Source organism: Anolis sagrei, chromosome X, assembly GCF_037176765.1.
Source record: "Anolis sagrei isolate rAnoSag1 chromosome X, rAnoSag1.mat, whole genome shotgun sequence".
Lineage (NCBI taxonomy): Eukaryota > Metazoa > Chordata > Lepidosauria > Squamata > Dactyloidae > Anolis > Anolis sagrei.
In genome coordinates, this window is record NC_090034.1 from 5,979,875 (window position 1) to 6,000,553 (window position 20,679).

At 45.1% G+C, this 20,679-nt stretch overlaps 1 protein-coding gene across 2 annotated transcripts in view; it reads left to right on the plus strand.

Annotated features, from left to right (window-relative positions):
• Nucleotides 1-20,679, plus strand: part of LOC137094796 (ras-associating and dilute domain-containing protein-like) — a 152,172-nt gene that overhangs the window by 94,686 nt on the left and 36,807 nt on the right. For both annotated transcript variants that reach the window (XM_067460553.1, XM_067460554.1), the window contains 2 exons: nt 14,105-14,342; nt 19,862-20,034. In XM_067460553.1, the coding sequence (XP_067316654.1) occupies nt 14,105-14,342; nt 19,862-20,034 (411 nt within the window). The remainder of the gene's footprint in view (nt 1-14,104; nt 14,343-19,861; nt 20,035-20,679) is intronic.

The window sequence follows — 20,679 nt, forward strand, 5'->3', positions numbered from 1 at the left end:
TGGTGGCAGAGATTGTGATATTCCAGTGGCAGAGATTGTGATATTCTGGTGGCAGAGATGGCGATATTCTAGCAGCAGAGATAGTGATATTCTGGTGGTACACATGGCAATATTCCAGTGGCAGAGATGGTGATATTCTGGTGGCAGAGATGGTGATATTCTGGTGGCAGAGATTGCGATATTCTGGTTTCAGAGATGGTGATATTCTGGTGGCAGAGATGGTGATATTCTTGTTGCAGAGATGGCGATATTCTGGTGGCAGAGATGGTGATATTCCAGTGGCAGAGATGGTGATATTCTGGCAGCAGAGATTGTGATATTCTGGTGGCAGAGATGGTGATATTCTGGTGGCAGAGTTTGCGATATTCTGGTTTCAGAGATGGTGATATTCTGGTGACAGAGATGGTGATATTCTTGTTGCAGAGATGGCGATATTCTGGTGGCAGAGATTGTGATATTCTGGTGGCAGAGATGGTGATATTCTGGCAGCAGAGATTGTGATATTCTGGTGGCAGAGATTGTGATATTCCAGTGGCAGAGATTGTGATATTCTGGTGGCAGAGATGGCGATATTCTAGCAGCAGAGATAGTGATATTCTGGTGGTACACATGGCAATATTCCAGTGGCAGAGATGGTGATATTCTGGTGGCAGAGATGGTGATATTCTTGTTGCAGAGATGGTGATATTCTGGTGGCAGAGATGGTGATATTCTTGTTGCAGAGATGGTGATATTCTGGTGGCAGAGATGGTGATATTCTGGTGGCAGAGATGGCAATATTCTGGTGGCAGAGATGATGATATTCTGGTGGCAGAGATGGTGATATTCTAGTTGCAGAGATGGCGATATTCTAGCAGCAGAGATAGTGATATTCTGGTGGTACACATGGCAATATTCCAGTGGCAGAGATGGTGATATTCCAGTGGCAGAGATGGAAATATTCTGGTGGCAGAGATGGTGATATTCTAGTCACAGAGATGGCGATATTCTGGTTTCAGAGATGGCAATATTCTGGCAGCAGAGATAGTGATATTCTGGTGGCAGATGTGACAATATTCTGGCAGCAAAGATGGTGATATTCCAGTGGCAGAGATGGTGATATTCTAGTTGCAGAGATGGCGATATTCTGCTGGCAGAGATGGTGATATTCTGGTGGCAGAGATGGCTATATTCTGACAGCAGAGGATGATATTTTAGTAGTAGAGACTGCAATATTGTGGTAATAGAGATGGTGATACTCTGGTGGCAGAGATGACGATATTCTGGCAGCAGAGATTTTTATATTCTGGTGGCAGAGAGGATGCTCTTCTGGCGGGAGAGATTATTATTTTTTGGTGGAAGAAATTGTTGTATTCTGGTGGCAGAGATTATGATATTCTAATGTCAGAAATCATGCTGTTGTGGCAGCAGAGTTGACAATATTTTAGTAGTAGAGAGGATGATATTGTTATTTATTTATTTATTTATTTATTATTTGCATTTATTGACCGCCCCTCTCAGCCCGAGGGCGACTCGGGGCGGTGAACAACAACAAAAAGAACAGTGTACAATAAGTCAAGACAACACAAACCAGACAATACAGACATCACATATACTTATACTAAAAATCCGCTTCGTCTAGTCCTGGGGTCATAGCCAAAATTCATAGTCCTAGTCCATTCCAGAGTCGTTCAAGATACACTCAGTTAAAGGCCTGCTCGAAGAGCCATGTTTTCAGGCCCCTACGAAAGGCCATCAAAGAGGGCGCCTGTCTAACTTCAGCAGGGAGGGTGTTCCACAGCCGGGGGGCCACCACCGAGAAGGCCCGCTCTCTCGTCCCCGCCAGACGTGCCTGTGAGGCAGGCGGGACCGAGAGAAGGGCCTCCCCAGATGATCTCAAGGCCCTCGTGGGCTCATAGGCTGAGATGCGGTCTGCAAGGTATTTTGGGCCGGAACCGTTTAGGGCTTTGTAGGATAACACCAACACCTTAAATTGGGCCCGGTAGTAGAGATGGCGATACTTTGGTGGTAAAGATGGTGATATTCTGGTGGCAGAGATGATTCTATCCCGGTGGCAGAAAGGATTCTCTAGTGGCAGAGATGACAATATTCTGGTGAAAGAGATGGTGATATTCTGATTGTTGTGATTATTATATTCTGGTGACAGAGATGACAATGTTCTGACAGCAGAGTTGACAATATTTAAGTAGTGTTGTTGTTCATTCGTTCAGTCGTCTCCGACTCTTCGTGACCTCATGGACCAGCCCACACCAGAGCTCCCTGTCTGCCGTCACCACCCCCAGCTCCTTCAAGGTAAGTAGTAGAGAGGGTGATATTCTGGTGGTAGAGATGATAATATCCTGGTGACAGAGAGGATTGATATTCAGGTGGCAGAGACAATGGTATTCTGTACTTTATTGCAGCAGGCTACAGGTGCTTGTGATGAGGGATCACTTCAATTCATGTTGCCTGACTCCCTGCATGTAGCAAGCTAGTGCATCAGGAACAAGGCTGTGTGCTTTCTATCTGCAGAGAACTGGACAAGTTGGAGTGGTATCTTTGTGTGAAATGGCACACTCTAGGATTGTACTAGATCCTTTTAGGGGATATTTTGAATATTGCTGACCAGATAGGTTACACCACTTTTGTCAGAGTTTGGTGGGGTTGAAGACAACAAATGGGCTGTGTCGTCAGGCTTGAACTTGGTTGCACAGATGGCTGCACCATGCATGGAAAAGCCATCCTCTGCAAGAAGTAGCCGCTGCCGTTGCAGCTCTGCACAATCCCGTTCTGCAGCAAAGGCAGCCATGCGTGGCCCTGGCAACTGTCGCAGGCGCTGTCGTCGACGCTGTCAGCGAAGAGGGAGAGAGAGGGAGGAAAATTCCTAGCAACCCACAGACTATTCACACACACACAGACACACACACACACAGACACACACACACACCGGAATGTGGCAAACAAGCCATTGGTTTGTTGTTGCTCTTGCTTACATACAACAGTTGCCAAAGAGACCTAAAAAATGAGCATGAGAAACACGATGCAGGTGAAACCGGAGGCGTTTTTGTTTACAGACAATTCGGGTCACTTTGGGAGAAGGCTGTGCAGAATTTGCCCATGTTTTCCAGGCTGTTTTTAAAAGGAAGGAGTTTGTTGTGATGAAGAAAGACCAGGGGGCAAAGAGCTTCCTTTCAAACCTCGACTTGTCCTCTTGACCCCATACTAGAACCCCATTCATCCTAGCCTTTCCTAGCCTTGAACAAGGCATCATAGAATCATAGAATCATAGAGTTGGAAGAGGCCTCCTGGGCCATCCAGTCCAACCCCATTCTGCCAAGAAGCAGGAATATTGCATTCAAAGCACCCCTGACAGATGGCCATCCAGCCTCTGTTTAAAAGCTTCCAAAGAAGGAGCCTCCACCACACTCCGGGGCAGAGAGTTCCACTGCTGAACGGCTCTCACAGTCAGGAAGTTCTTCCTCATGTTCAGATGGAATCTCCTTTCTTGTAGTTTGAAGCCACTGTTCCATTGCACCCTAGTCTCCAAGGAAGCAGAATACAAGCTTGCTCCTTCCTCCTCCCTGTGGCTTCCCCTCACATATTTATACATGGCTATCATATCTCCTCTCAGCCTTCTTTGTTTGAGAGGAGGGGCTTCCTGAGTTTAAAAATTGACTCCTTTGTTTGAGAGGAGGGGCTTCCTGAGTTTAAAAATTGACTCCTTTGTTTGAGAGGAGGGGCTTCCTGAGTTTAAAAATTGACTCCTTTGTTTGAGAGGAGGGGCTTCCTGAGTTTAAAAATTGACTCCTTTGTTTGAGAGGAGGGGCTTCCTGGTTATCCTATATAAACCAGTGTCTGAACCTAAGGGGCAACTGGGCTTTCCACAGAAGTTGAGGAAGCAGGAACCCATTTTGTTTCCTTCTGCTTCAGGATAAGCTTTGTTTAACCTCTTTGTTTGAGAGGAGGGGCTTCCTGAGTTTAAAAACTGACTCCTTTGTTTGAGAGGAGGGGCTTCCTGAGTTTAAAAACTGACTCCTTTGTTTGAGAGGAGGGGCTTCCTGAGTTTAAAAACTGACTCCTTTGTTTGAGAGGAGGGGCTTCCTGAGTTTAAAAACTGACTCCTTTGTTTGAGAGGAGGGGCTTCCTGAGTTTAAAAACTGACTCCTTTGTTTGAGAGGAGGGGCTTCCTGAGTTTAAAAACTGACTCCTTTGTTTGAGAGGAGGGGCTTCCTGAGTTTAAAAATTGACTCCTTTGTTTGAGAGGAGGGGCTTCCTGAGTTTAAAAATTGACTCCTTTGTTTGAGAGGAGGGGCTTCCTGGTTATCCTATATAAACCAGTGTCGCGCGCGCCTGACGGCGCGCGAAATCGTACACTCAGTGACCTATACTTTCACCCCTGCATACAGACAACAACATCAAACACACACCAAGAGGGGGTCATTAGCAACCTCTAGATGGAACAAACACGAAAACTTCCCGTCTCATGCACAAGCTGTGGCATGTTCAGCTTTTTCACACTACAATTACTCAATTACATCTGCCCCAAATGTAAACAGATCACTCGCATGGAACACAGGATTCGACAACTCGAGGACCGTATTAACACCCTTAAGGACATTCAGGAACTTGAGCTGTTCTTAGACACCACACACCACACTGTCCTAGACACGCAGCCCATATCGCACCAACATTACGGGGAGGCTCAACAGAACAGCACCTCAGTTGTGGACAACCCTCAGGCTTGGAGAAATGTCACCCTTAGAAGGACACATAGGACCCGGAAGCCTCCTCAGAATACTTCCGCTCAGCTGCAGTTACACAATAGATTCCAAATTCTCACACAACTATCACCTGACCAAGAAACACAAAATATTGGGGAAGACCAGAATGGCTTAGATACTGATCAGTGGCTCATCCTTGATCAGTGTGCAGGGGATAGCCCTGACTGGGACAACACTTCACAACATTCACACTTGCGCAATCATGCAGGTGTACCATCCCCAACCGTAGACCAGGTGCAACAGGAACACATACAGGAGAACCATAGGCTCTTGGACGAATCTCAATGGATTGTCCTTGACGAATGCACCGGGGATGTCGAGGAGGAGGACAACACTTTTCACCTACACAATTCACACCAACAGGATCACTTTTCTGGAGACCTACACACTACAATGCACAAAAGGGGCCCTGTCATTCCCGAAAGTAAACAGGTCTTGGTAGTAGGCGACTCCCTCCTTAGAGGAACGGAAGCTGTCATTTCCAGACCAGATGGGATGGCTCGAGAAATATGCTGCCTACCGGGGGCAAAAATACACCATATCACTCAGAGGCTCACCAGGCTCCTCAAGCCCTATCACCGTCCTCCCCTCATGTTGATTCATGTAGGAACCAATGACACTGCAAGGCATACGTTTCAAAAGATCACAAATGATTTTCGAGCTCTAGGAGCAAAGCTAAAAGAATGTAATGTACAGGTGGTCTTTTCATCCCTCCTCCCTGTTGTAAGACACGGACCCACAAGAGCCAGAAAAATAGTACAGGTCAATGACTGGCTTAGAAAATGGTGTCAGGAGGAACGCTTTGGCTTCCTCGACCATGGCCTGCTTTTCCAGGAGGATGGCCTACTGGCAAGGGATGGGGTGCATCTCACACAAGTAGGAAAACACCTTTTTGCTCACAGACTCGCAAACCTCATTAGACGCACTTTAAACTAGGTCCACCGGGGGAGGGGGACAACAGCCTTGCGAACTCTACTTTACCCACAATATCTGGGAATCGCCAGAAGGCTAAACGGAGGGCTGCACAAACACAACAAGGACCAAGTACCCAAAGCACAATAATCCCAATTAAACAGCTCAGGGGAAGATCTCAGGGGCTCACATGTCTTTACACTAATGCACAGAGCATGGGAAATAAACAAGACGAACTCCAACTTTTAGCACAACACCACAAATATGATATCATAGGGATCACTGAAACCTGGTGGGATGACTCCTATCGCTGGAATGTAGATATCGAGGGGTATAACCTCTTTCACAGAGACCGAACAAAGGGGAGAGGAGGCGGAGTAGCCTTATATGTCAAAAACTCTTATGCTACAGAAGAGATTCAAGACAGCAATCTGGGAAACCAGCTTGAAATCATCTGGATAAGAATCAAGGGAACTGGGACTCAAAAAGATGTCGTTGTAGGCGTCTACTACAGACCCCCAAGCCAGGAGGAAGAACTTGATGAAGTCTTCTGCCAACAGTTGACCAAACATGCACAGAGAAGAGATGTAGTAGTCATGGGCGACTTCAACTATCCCGATATTTGCTGGAAAACAAACTCGGCCAAGAGTACAAGGTCCAACAAATTCCTCACTTGCCTTGCAGACAATTTCATGGTCCAGAAGGTAGAAGAGGCAACAAGGGGATTGGCTACTCTTGATCTCATCCTAACAAATGCGGAGGACCTGATCGATGCGGTCGAAGTGGTAGGATCCTTAGGGGCAAGTGACCATGTGCTCCTGCAATTTGAGGTACAAAGGAAGGCCGAAACTAAGACAAGTCAAACCCGCATTTTGGACTTTAGGAGAGCTGATTTCCAAAAAATGAAGGAAACGCTGAGCAGCATTCCGTGGACACAGATACTAAAAGACAAGGGAGTTACGGATGGATGGGAATTTCTCAAGAGTGAAATACTCAAGGCGCAATTGCAAACTGTGCCAACAAAGAGAAAAAATAGGACAAGTGCAAAGAAGCCAGAATGGATGTCCAAAGAACTTCTAACTGTGCTAAGACACAAAAGAGTCATGCACAAGAAGTGGAAAAAGGGAGAAATCACCAAAGAAGAATTCAAACAAATAGCCAACACCTGTAGGGAAAAGGTCCGCAAGGCTAAAGCAAAAAACGAGCTCAGACTTGCCAGGGACATTAAAAACAATAAAAAGGGCTTCTATTCTTATGTCAGTAGAAAAAGGAAAAACAAGGAGGCGATAGGACCTCTTCGAGGAGAAGATGGGGCAATGCTGACAGGGGATAGGGAAAAGGCAGAACTACTTAATGCCTTCTTTGCCTCGGTCTTCTCACAAAAAGAGAGTCTTCAACCTCAGCAAGATGGAGTGGATGAGGGTTTGGAGGACATCCAACCCCAAATTGGGAAAGAAGTCGTCCAGGAATACCTGGCCGCTCTTAATGAGTTCAAGTCCCCAGGGCCAGATCAACTACACCCCAGAGTATTGAAGGAACTAGCGGAAGTCATTTCGGAACCATTGGCAACCATCTTTGAGAGTTCTTGGAGAACGGGAGAAGTTCCAGCAGATTGGAGGAGGGCCAATGTGGTCCCAATCTTCAAGAAGGGAAAAAAGGACGACCCAAACAACTACCGTCCGGTCAGCCTCACGTCGATACCGGGCAAGATTCTGGAAAAGATTGTTAAGGAAGTGGTCTGCAAACACTTAGAAACAAATGCAGTCATCGCTAATAGTCAACATGGATTTATCAAAAACAAGTCATGCCAGACTAATCTGATCTCTTTCTTCGATAGAGCTACAAGCTGGGTAGATGCGGGGAATGCCGTGGATGGAGTGTGTCTGGATTTCAGTAAGGCCTTCGACAAGGTCCCCCATGACCTTCTGGCAAGGAAACTAGTCCAATGTGGGCTAGGCAAAACTACGGTGAGGTGGATCTGTAATTGGTTAAGTGGACGAACACAGAGAGTGCTCACTAATGCTTCCTCCTCATCTTGGAAAGAAGTGACAAGTGGAGTGCCGCAGGGTTCCGTCCTGGGCCCGGTCCTGTTCAACATCTTTATTAATGACTTAGATGAAGGGCTAGAAGGCATGATCATCAAGTTTGCAGACGACACCAAATTGGGAGGGATAGCCAATAGTCCAGAGGACAGGAGCAGAATTCAAAACGATCTTGACAGATTAGAGAGATGGGCCAAAACTAACAAAATGAAGTTCAACAGCGACAAATGCAAGATACTCCACTTTGGCAGAAAAAACGAAATGCAAAGATACAGAATGGGTGACGCCTGGCTCGAGAGCAGTACGTGTGAAAAAGATCTTGGAGTCCTCGTGGACAACAAGTTAAACATGAGCCAACAATGTGACGTGGCGGCAAAAAAAGCCAATGGGATTTTGGCCTGCATCAATAGGAGCATAGTGTCTAGATCTAAGGAAGTAATGCTACCCCTCTATTCTGCTTTGGTTAGACCACACCTGGAATATTGTGTCCAATTCTGGGCGCCACAATTCAAGAGAGATATTGACAAGCTGGAATGTGTCCAGAGGAGGGCGACTAAAATGATCAAGGGTCTGGAGAACAAGCCCTATGAGGAGCGGCTTAGGGAACTGGGCATGTTTAGCCTGAAGAAGAGAAGGCTGAGAGGAGATATGATAGCCATGTATAAATATGTGAGAGGAAGCCACAGGGAGGAGGGAGCAAGCTTGTTTTCTGCTTCCTTGGAGACTAGGACGCAATGGAACAATGGCTTCAAACTACAAGAGAGGAGATTCCATCTGAACATTAGGAAGAACTTCCTGACTGTGAGAGCCGTTCAGCAGTGGAACTCTCTGCCCCGGAGTGTGGTGGAGGCTCCTTCTTTGGAAGCTTTTAAACAGAGGCTGGATGGCCATTTGTCAGGGGTGATTTGAATGCAATATTCCTGCTTCTTGGCAGGGGGTTGGACTGGATGGCCCATGAGGTCTCTTCCAACTCTTTGATTCTATGATTCTATGATTCTATGATTCTCTTCTTCAGGCTAAACATGCCCAGCTCCTTAAGCCACTCCTCATAGGGCTTGTTCTCCAGACCCTAGGTCATTTGAGTCACCCATGAGGCTGGAATATGTCTCCACCTGAATAACATGAACAAGGCCTTGGAAAAGATACTTTTGAGGTGTCACCAGTGTGATTCCGTGGTCAGTGTCCAGCAGATATTGACCCTAGAGCCATGCTGGAAGACCTAGGAGTTCCTAGAACAGTACCACAACCCCTTAAGACAGTTCCTCATGTTGTGGTGACCCCCAACCATAACAATATTTTCATTGCTACTTCAGAACTGTCATTTTGCTACTGCTATGAATCGTCAGAAGACAATTATGCTGGGGAAAGTGGAAGGTAAAAGGAAGAGGGGCTGACCAAGGGCAAGATGGATGGATGGCATCCTTGAAGTGACTGGACTGACCTTGAAGGAGCTGGGGGTGGTGACGGCCGACAGGGAGCTCTGGCGTGGGCTGGTCCATGAGGTCACGAAGAGTCAGAGATGACTGAATGAATGAACAACAACATGAATCGTCATGTAAATATCTGATATGTAGGATGTATTCTCATCCACTGGACCAAATTTGGCACAAATACCCCATACACCCAAATTTGAATACTGGTGAGGTTAGGGGGATTGATTCTGTTAATGTAGTTGCTGGGATTTATAGTTTACCTACAATCAGAGAGCATTCTGAACTCCACCAGTGATGGAATGGAATCAAACTTGGCACACAGAACTCCCATTACCAGCAGAAATACTCAAAGGGTTTGGTGGGCAATGACCTTGAATTTTGGAGTTGTAGTTCACCTGCATCCAGAAATCACTGTGGACTCAAAAAATGATTGATCTGGACCCAACTTGGCACGGATACTCAATATGTCCAAATGTGAATACTGGTAGAGTTTGGGGGAAAAGACCTTGATATTTGGAAGTTGTGCTTGCTGGTATTTATAGTTCATTGAATCAAACTTGGTACACAGAACTCCCACACCTAACAGAAAATACTGGAAGGGTTTGGTGGGCAATGACCGTGAGTTTTGGAGTTGTAGTTCACCTGCATCCAGAGATCACTGTGGACTCAAAAAACGATTGATCTGGACCCAACTTGGCATGGATACTAAATGTTCCCAAATGTGAACACTGGTGGAGTTTGAAGAAAAAGACCTTGACATTTGGGAGTTGTACTTGTTGGGATTTATAGTTCACCTACAATCAAAGAGCATTCTGAACTCCACCAGCGATGGAATTGAATCAAACTTGGCACACAGAACTCCCATGACCAACAGAAAATACTGGAAGGGTTTGGTGGGCATTGACCTTGAGTTTTGGAGTTGTAGTTCTCCTACATCCAGAGATCACTGTGGACTCAAACAATGATGGATCTGGACCAAACTTAGCATCGAGTCCTCCGGGAGATGCTAGCGGGGTACAAATAAAGTTAATAATAATAATAATAATAATAATGAATACTCAATATGCCCAAATGGGAACACTGGTGGAGTTTGGGGGAAATAGACCTTGACATTTGGGAGTTGTACTTGCTGAGATTTTTGGTGAGAGTTGTACTTGCTGGGTTGGTGAGAACCCCACCAATGAGAAATGTGAACACTGGTGGAGTTTGAGGAAAAAGACCTTGACATTTGGGAGTTGTACTTGCTGGGATTTATAGTTCACCTACAATCAAAGAATATTCTGAATTCCACCAGCGATGGAATTGAACCAAACTTGGCACAAACCAACTCTCTGTGGTGTGTGGTGGAGGCTCCTTCTTTGGAAGCTTTTAAACAGAGGCTAGATGGACATCTATCAGGGGTTCTTTGAATGCAATTTTCCTGCTTCTTGTCAGAATGGGATTGGACTGGATGGACTCTTCCAACTCTATGGTTCTAAGATTCTATTATTAAACTTGTCACGAATACTCAATCTGCCCAAATGTAAAGACAGGTGGGAAAATAGACCTTGACATTTGGGAGTTGTAGTTGCTGGGATTTATAGTTCACCTACAATCAAAGAGCACTCTGAACCCCACCAATGAGAGAATTGAGCCAAACTTCCCACACAGAACTCCCATACCTTGAAAGGACTCACTGGTGGGAGCCTCTCTCCAGCCTCACACACTCTCCCTCTCCCACACATGCGCACCATGCTGCCATGCGCCGTATGCCTCTCCACTTGGAGTCTCAGAAACAGCCCTCCCCTTGGCTGAGAGGCTGACCAATCACTGCAGGAGGAGGGTTTTTGGTGGGAGGATTTGCCATCTGTTTCCAAAAAGGAAGAGAAGGACAGGCGGAGAGATCTTCAGCCTTCTTTGCCAAATAAATGTGTGTTTTCTGATGGTCTTTGTCGACTTTTCTGAAACCCCTTCAGAACCCTCCCAGGGGTCCTGACTCCCAGGTTGAGAAACATTGTCTTAGAGAGATGTTTCTCCAGGTTAAAAAAATTAGCAATATCTTCCTTCATGTTTGTTTTCAATTTCAAGAGGGGGAACGAAGAGAGCTTCACGCAAGGGATTCTGTGTCCCTTCAATAGGCCACTTCTTTCAATACCAGAATATTCTTCTGAACGGGGTTGTTGTAGGCTTTTCCGGGCTATATGGCCATGTTTTAGAGGCATTTTCTCCTGACGTTTCGCCTGCATCTATGGCAAGCATCCTCAGAGGTAGTGAGGTCTGTTGGAAGTAGGAAAAATGGGTTTATATATCTGTGGAATGACCAGGGTGGGACAAAGAACTCTTGTCTGCTGGAGCTAGGTGTGAATGTTTCAAATGACCACCTTGATTAGCATTTGATTGCCTGTCAGTGCCTGGGGGGAATCTTTTGTTGAGAGTGATTTGATGTGCCTGATTGTTTACTCTCTGTTGTTTTGCTGTTGTAATTTTTGAGTTTTTTTTAATACTGGTATCCAGGTTGTGTTCATTTTCATGGTTTCTTCCTTTCTGTTGAAATTGTCCACATGTTTGTGGATGTCAATGGCTTCTCTGTGTAGCCTGACGTGGTGGTTGTGAGAGTGGTCCAGCATTTCTGTGTTCTCAAATAATACGCTGTGTCCAAGTTGGTTCATCAGGTGCTCTGCTATGGCTGACTTCTCTGGTTGACTTAGTCTGCAGTGCCTTCCATGTTCCTTGATTCGTGTCTGGGCAATGCTGCTGCGTTTGGTGGTCTCTCTGTAGACTTGTCCACAGCTGCATGGTACACGGTAGACTCCTGCAGAGGTGAGAGGATCCCTCTTGTCCTTCTTCTGGACGATCTCCGCCAGCTTCAGTGCAATTCTGAAAGAGCACTTTGAAAGACTAAGAATAGAAAAGGCAGCAGAAGGGACATATTGTCCCTGGCTGAGGAGAAACGGCTCGCCCGCTCATTCTTCCACCACACTAGTGTCCAAGTTGTGTGTGAATCAGGCACAAGAATGAGGACTTGTTTCATGTCAATGAACAGTTTTGGCCAGAGCTTGGGGACGTTACGTTTTTGGAACAGCAACACTTTGGAGATATTTGTGGTTTGGCATCATGTAAGGTCCGCATGCAAATATTGATGAGTTGGTGTACGTAGCGTAAACAATGAATGCAAGTAGTCAGAGGTCAGCGTAGTGCAATAAAAAGAAGGTAAAGGTTTCCCTTGACATTAAGACTAGTCGTGTCCAACTCTGGAGGTTGGTGCTCATCTCCATTTCTAAGCCTAAGAGCTGACGTTGTCTGTTGACATGTCCAAGGTCATGTGGCTGGCAAATAACCCGGGCAATGCCGGGAACCTAAGCTAGTAATAACAACAACAACAACAACAACAAAAGGTAAAGGTTGTCCCCTGACATTAAGTCCAGTTGTGTCTGACTCGGTGGGCTGGTGATCATCTCCATTTCTATGCCATAGACACCTCCAAGGTCATGTGACCATATGCATGACTGCATGGAGTGCCGTTACCTTCCTGCAGAAACGGTACCTATTGATCTACTCAGATTATTATTGAACTGCTAGATGGGGAAGAGCTGGGATAACAGTGAGAGCTTACTCTGCTCCCTGGATTCAAACCGCCAACTTTTTGGACAGCAAGTTCCGCAGCTCAGTGGTTTAACTCGCTGCACCACCAAGGAGCCCAATGTAATGCAAATATTCATAGGTTGGGGAAGCAATTTGCAGCAACTGAAGGAAGCTTGAGGACAAAAAGGGAGAAAGTAAAAAGAGATGAAAGAGATCTGGATATTTTGCAAACAGATTGTAAAGTGGGAAGATGGAGGATTAATTAGGACCATCCTGGTCAGATCAGGACACTGGGAAAGTGTGATCAACTTCCTTCTTACCAAATACCTATCCCTTTCTGTAAAATCTCCAGGTATAGCCTTGTCAGCCTTGGGTCCCTGGCAGAAAAAGATTTCCGCCTGCTGTCTTAGGAAACATATATATTTATATCTCAAACAGAGCCTGCTGTGTGCCAGTGGAAAGAAAGAGTGTTTGTGTCTGAAGGGTGGAGACCTCTTTCCACCGGCAGAAAGAGCTATAACGGGTGCAATGACTCTGCCTCTTGCCCAAAGCCTTTGGCTAGATCTGGGAAGGCGGAGGAGATTCAGGTTTGGGAAGCTGCCTGCTTTGTTTCGTCTCTTTTTGCTGCCTCCCCTTCTCTACTTTGTGGAAAGCTCTTTCCAGAGCTATATTTATGGCAGAATACAGTGAAAGTGCCCCAGTCCTTGGGAACGAATCTTGCCCTTAGTATTTAGGTAACGGTGTTCTTGCCCTTAGCATTTAGGTAACGAATTACAGCACGAACTTTCCACTTGGAGGGTAACGGAATGTGGACGCTCATCTCTAACTTTCACCACAACGCTAGTCGATGAGCTACTGATTGGCACTGCTCGTTCACGTCTGCTGGCTTCCCACTACATAGCAGTGATACCAACTTCTCCTGCAAAATTTCCCTACCAGATCTACGTGTCTTGTAACCTTACTTTCCAGATAACCTGTCCATGCCCTTAGCATTTAGGTAGCGAATTACAGCACAAACTTCCCACTTGGAGGGAAACGGAATGTGGATGCTCATCGCTAACTTTCACCACAACGCCAGTCGATGAGCTACTGACTGGCACTGCTCATACGCTTCTGCTGGCTTCCCACTACATAGCAGTGATACCAACTTCTCCTGCAAAATTTCCCTACCAAATCTACATGCTTTGTAACCTTACTATCCAGATAACCTTCGTAGCTTTGGAAAGCAATATGATTGGGGGGAGGGGGGAGGGTTGCATCAAAGGGGAAATTGTTATTATTCTAATACTTTTAATGCAATTTTCAATGCTTATTGAATATACAGATGGGACACATACGTGCTTGGAAATAACCGAGTGCTGTGGCTTTCTCTTTCTGTCCTGCCCCCCATGCTCAGTCTCTGTATGTGTCCCTGCCGCCCTTGTTGGAATGCAACCCCTTCCAAAGCGAAGTCCAAGACGGCTGGCTGTCTTCTCCTCCGTTGCCGGAGGAAATCCGCAAAGTGGTGCTGATCTACCAGGCCACTTTGGACCTCCTCCACCAGTATGAGGTGCACCTGGAGATTGCCTCTCAGATGTTTGCCTACCTGTTCTTCTTCTCCAACACCTTGCTCTTCAACCAGCTCATGGAGAAAGGTGAGTCTCTCAGCCCAAGCCAAACTTCCAGTGACTTCCATTCTGTGTTGGCTTTGTGGATTTTGGGCCATCCCTGAAACCCTGAGGTTCCCAAGGCTGACTAGTATCTCCCAAACTTTGGTCTTCTAGGTGTTTTGGACCTCAGTTCACAGTATCTCCTGTTTTTGACTAGTATCTCCCCAACTTTGGTCTTCTAAGTGTTTTGGACCTCAGTTCACAGTATCTCCTGTTTTTGACTAGTATCTCCCAAACTTTGGTCTTCCAGGTGTTTTGGACCTCAGTTCACAGTATCTCCTGTTTTTGACTAGTATCTCCCAAACCTTGGTCCTCCAGGTGTTTTGGACCTCGGTTCACAGTATCTCCTGATTTTGACTAGTATCTCCCAAACTTTGGTCTTCCAGGTGTTTTGGACCTCAGTTCACAGAATCTCCTGTTTTTGACTAGTATCTCCCAAACTTTGGTCTTCCAGGTGTTTTGGACCTCGGCTCACAGTACCTCCTGTTTTTGACTAGTATCTCCCAAACTTTGGTCTTCCAGGTGTTTTGAACCTCAGTTCACAGTATCTCCTGTTTTTGACTAGTATCTTCCAAACTTTGGTCTTCCAGGTGTTTTAGACCTCGGTTCACAGTATCTCCTGTTTTTGACTAGTATCTCCCAAACTTTGGTCTTCCAGGTGTTTTGGACCTCAGTTCACAGTATCTCCTGTTTTTGACTAGTATCTCCCAAACTTTGGTCTTCTAGGTGTTTTGGACCTCAGTTCACAGTATCTCCTGTTTTTGACTAGTATCTCCCAAACTTTGGTCTTCCAGGTGTTTTGGACCTCAGTTCACAGTATCTCCTGTTTTTGACTAGTATCTCCCAAACTTTGGTCTTCCAGGTGTTTTGGACCTCGGTTCACAGTGTCTCCTGTTTTTGACTAGTATCTCCCAAACTTTGGTCTTCTAGGTGTTTTGGACCTCAGTTTGAAGTATCTCCTGTTTTTGACTAGTATCTCCCCAACTTTGGTCTTCTAAGTGTTTTGGACCTCAGTTCACAGTATCTCCTGTTTTTGACTAGTATCTCCCAAACTTTGGTCTTCTAGGTGTTTTGGACCTCAGTTTGAAGTATCTCCTGTTTTTGACTAGTATCTCCCCAACTTTGGTCTTCTAAGTGTTTTGGACCTCAGTTCACAGTATCTCCTGTTTTTGACTAGTATCTCCCAAACTTTGGTGTTCCAGGTGTTTTGGACCTCGGTTCACAGTATCTCCTGTTTTTGACTAGTATCTCCCAAACTTTGGTCTTCCAGGTGTTTTGGACCTCGGTTCACAGTATCTCCTGTTTTTGACTAGTATCTCCCAAACTTTGGTCTTCTAGGTGTTTTGGACCTCAGTTTGAAGTATCTCCTGTTTTTGACTAGTATCTCCCCAACTTTGGTCTTCTAAGTGTTTTGGACCTCAGTTCACAGTATCTCCTGTTTTTGACTAGTATCTCCCAAACTTTGGTCTTCTAGGTGTTTTGGACCTCAGTTCACAGAATCTCCTGTTTTTGACTAGTATCTCCCAAACTTTGGTCTTCCAGGTGTTTTGGACCTCGGCTCACAGTACCTCCTGTTTTTGACTAGTATCTCCCAAACTTTGGTCTTCCAGGTGTTTTGAACCTCAGTTCACAGTATCTCCTGTTTTTGACTAGTATCTTCCAAACTTTGGTCTTCCAGGTGTTTTAGACCTCGGTTCACAGTATCTCCTGTTTTTGACTAGTATCTCCCAAACTTTGGTCTTCCAGGTGTTTTGGACCTCAGTTCACAGTATCTCCTGTTTTTGACTAGTATCTCCCAAACTTTGGTCTTCTAGGTGTTTTGGACCTCAGTTCACAGTATCTCCTGTTTTTGACTAGTATCTCCCAAACTTTGGTCTTCCAGGTGTTTTGGACCTCAGTTCACAGTATCTCCTGTTTTTGACTAGTATCTCCCAAACTTTGGTCTTCCAGGTGTTTTGGACCTCGGTTCACAGTATCTCCTGTTTTTGACTAGTATCTCCCAAACTTTGGTCTTCTAGGTGTTTTGGACCTCAGTTTGAAGTATCTCCTGTTTTTGACTAGTATCTCCCCAACTTTGGTCTTCTAAGTGTTTTGGACCTCAGTTCACAGTATCTCCTGTTTTTGACTAGTATCTCCCAAACTTTGGTCTTCTAGGTGTTTTGGACCTCAGTTTGAAGTATCTCCTGTTTTTGACTAGTATCTCCCCAACTTTGGTCTTCTAAGTGTTTTGGACCTCAGTTCACAGTATCTCCTGTTTTTGACTAGTATCTCCCAAACTTTGGTGTTCCAGGTGTTTTGGACCTCGGTTCACAGTATCTCCTGTTTTTGACTAGTATCTCCCCAACTTTGGTCTTCTAAGTGTTTTGGACCTCAGTTCACAGTATCTCCTGTTTTTGACTAGTATCTCCCAAACTTTGGTCTTCTAGGTGTTTTGGACCTCAGTTTGAAGTATCTCCTGTTTTTGACTAGTATCTCCCCAACTTTGGTCTTCTAAGTGTTTTGGACCTCAGTTCACAGTATCTCCTGTTTTTGACTAGTATCTCCCAAACTTTGGTGTTCCAGGTGTTTTGGACCTCGGTTCACAGTATCTCCTGTTTTTGACTAGTATCTCCCAAACTTTGGTCTTCCAGGTGTTTTGGACCTCGGTTCACAGTATCTCCTGTTTTTGACTAGTATCTCCCAAACTTTGGTCTTCTAGGTGTTTTGGACCTCAGTTTGAAGTATCTCCTGTTTTTGACTAGTATCTCCCCAACTTTGGTCTTCTAAGTGTTTTGGACCTCAGTTCACAGTATCTCCTGTTTTTGACTAGTATCTCCCAAACTTTGGTCTTCTAGGTGTTTTGGACCTCAGTTCACAGAATCTCCTGTTTTTGACTAGTATCTCCCAAACTTTGGTCTTCCAGGTGTTTTGGACCTCGGCTCACAGTACCTCCTGTTTTTGACTAGTATCTCCCAAACTTTGGTCTTCCAGGTGTTTTGAACCTCAGTTCACAGTATCTCCTGTTTTTGACTAGTATCTCCCCAACTTTGGTCTTCTAAGTGTTTTGGACCTCAGTTCACAGTATCTCCTGTTTTTGACTAGTATCTCCCAAACTTTGGTCTTCTAGGTGTTTTGGACCTCAGTTTGAAGTATCTCCTGTTTTTGACTAGTATCTCCCCAACTTTGGTCTTCTAAGTGTTTTGGACCTCAGTTCACAGTATCTCCTGTTTTTGACTAGTATCTCCCAAACTTTGGTGTTCCAGGTGTTTTGGACCTCGGTTCACAGTATCTCCTGTTTTTGACTAGTATCTCCCAAACTTTGGTCTTCCAGGTGTTTTGGACCTCGGTTCACAGTATCTCCTGTTTTTGACTAGTATCTCCCAAACTTTGGTCTTCTAGGTGTTTTGGACCTCAGTTTGAAGTATCTCCTGTTTTTGACTAGTATCTCCCCAACTTTGGTCTTCTAAGTGTTTTGGACCTCAGTTCACAGTATCTCCTGTTTTTGACTAGTATCTCCCAAACTTTGGTCTTCTAGGTGTTTTGGACCTCAGTTTGAAGTATCTCCTGTTTTTGACTAGTATCTCCCCAACTTTGGTCTTCTAAGTGTTTTGGACCTCAGTTCACAGTATCTCCTGTTTTTGACTAGTATCTCCCAAACTTTGGTGTTCCAGGTGTTTTGGACCTCGGTTCACAGTATCTCCTGTTTTTGACTAGTATCTCCCAAACTTTGGTCTTCCAGGTGTTTTGGACCTCGGTTCACAGTATCTCCTGTTTTTGACTAGTATCTCCCAAACTTTGGTCTTCCAGGTGTTTTGGATCTCAGTTCACAGTATCTCCTGTTTTTGACTAGTATCTCCCAAACTTTGGTCTTCTAAGTGTTTTGGACCTCAGTTCACAGTATCTCCTGTCATTGGCCAAGGACAGTTGGGACTTCTCAGTGTTGGAGTCCAAAACACCTTCAAGGTTAATGTTTGGGAATCCTTGGTTTAGAAGAGGAAGGTGGGAGGATCTCAGAGATGTTCTCCAAAAATGCAAAGAACAGGTCGTGCTTCTCTCATCCAAATGCTCAGGAACAGAATTGTCCCATATTTGGGATTTTTATCATTATTTTGGAATACTTGCACATACACAACGAGATCTTGGAAAAGGGACCTGAGTCTAAGCACAAAATTCATTTAGGGCTGTGTGATTGTGTTACAAAATTAGGGGGCATTTAGAAATCTCATTTCTAAAGTAAAAAAATTGTTACTATGAGAGTAATGAAATTTTGTTACTTTTATATTATATTAATTTCTCAAATGGGGAAACCTCAGGGTCTCCTTTCTCCATGTTTACAGCTACTGGGGTGAAACTTGCTAAAGTAGTAGAATACATTTACCACTGTTAGCCCATCAAGTTACAGAATATTTCACTCATTCACGGATTTTTGAGGAATTTTCAAAATTTCTAAAAAACTACAAGAGTTATCTCTTTGGTATTGTTGAAGGCTTTCATGGCCAGAATCACTGGGTTGTTCTAGGTTTTATCAGGCTATATGGCCATGTTCTAGAGGCATTCTCTCCTGACGTTTCGCCTGTATCTATGGCAAACATCCTCAGAGGTTGTGAGGTCTGTTGGGACTAGGAAAATTGGTTTTATATAATAATAATAATAATAATAATAATAATAACAACAACAACAACAATAACAACAACAACACTTTATTTATACCCCGCTACCATCTCCCAGAAGATGGTATGTTGAAATTGTCCACCTGCTTGTGGATTGCAATGGCTTCTCTGTGTGGTCTGACATGGTGGTTGTGAGAGTGGTGCAGTATTTCTGTGTTCTCAAATAATACTCTGTGTCCAGGTTGGTTCATCAGGTGCTCTGCTATGACTGACTTCACCTGGTTGAAATAGTCTGCAGTGCCTTTCATGTTCCTTGATTCGTGTTCAACAGAAAGGAGGAAACAATGAAAATGAACAACATCTGGCTACCAGTATTAGAAAAAATCTCTAAAATTACAACAGCACAACAACAGAGAGGAAACAGACAAGGACATCTAATCACCTCTCAACAAAAGATTGCCCCAGGCACTGCCAGGCCATCAGATGACAATCAAGGTGGTCAGGTGAAACATTCACACCTAGCTCCAGCAGACAAGAGTTCTTTGTCCCACCCTGGTCATTCCACAGATATATAAACCCATTGTCCTAATTCCAACAGACCTCACTACCTCTGAGGATGCTTGCCATAGATGCAGGCAAAATGTCAGGAGAAAATGCCTCTAGAACATGGCCATATAGCCTGAAAAAACCTACAACAACCCAGTTATCTCCTTGGGTTTTCAATCCAATGGCACAAGATAACAGGGGATCATTCTCCCCAACTTTCAGAAATATTGCACCTTAAGTCTTCTCAGCGAATGTAGCTGGGATGACAGAAGGACCGACCTATCAGTTCTGGTTTGCTTTGTATCATTTCTTTTTCAGCGAGGAAGGTGTGATGATGGTGTTGCTCCCACCTTGTTCTCTCCCCTCCAGGATCCTCCCTCGGCTGCTTCCACTGGTCGAAAGGGGTGAGAGTGAGGGCCACTTTGCGGCTTCTCTTGGAATGGGCCCAGAGCGTTGGCTTTGGGCAACTGGCGGACCAGTTCTTTGGCAAGCTCTCCAGCGTGGCCAGCCTTTTGGCCATGCCCAACTCCCAGCTGGTGCAGGTGAGGCCTGGGTGTGTGGTACGTATCCCAAAGTGACCAACAATGAAGAGTGAATGGGGAAATGCATGGATCTTGTAGGAGTCAGAGGGGCAAAGAAAAGAGATTCCTCCAAAACATTAGGAAGAACATCCTGAGAATGTATTGACAATATATTGTCGAAGGCCTTCGGGGTTGTATGGCCATGTTCCAGAAGCATTCTCTCCTGACGTTTCGCCTGCATCTATGGCAGGCATCCTCTGAGGACCTCACAACCTCTGAACATGCCTGCCACAGATGTGGGTGAAACATCAGGAGAGAATGCTACTGAAAACCCGGAAAATTCATAACAATCCAGTTATTTCGGTCATGAAAGCTGTCAATACATTGGGTTGTTGTAGGTTTCTTCGGGCTATATGACCATGTTCTACAGGCATTCTCTCCTGACGTTTCGCCTGCATCTATGGCAAGCATCCTGCATCTGTGGCAAGACCTCACTACCTCTGAGGATGCTTGTCATAGATGCAGGCGAAACGTGTTCCACAACCTCTGAGGATGCCTGCCACACATGCAGGTGAAACATCAGGAGAGAATGCTGCTGGAACATGACAGCCTGGAAAACTCACAACCCAGTGATTCCGGCCATGAAAACCTTCAACAGTATTTCAA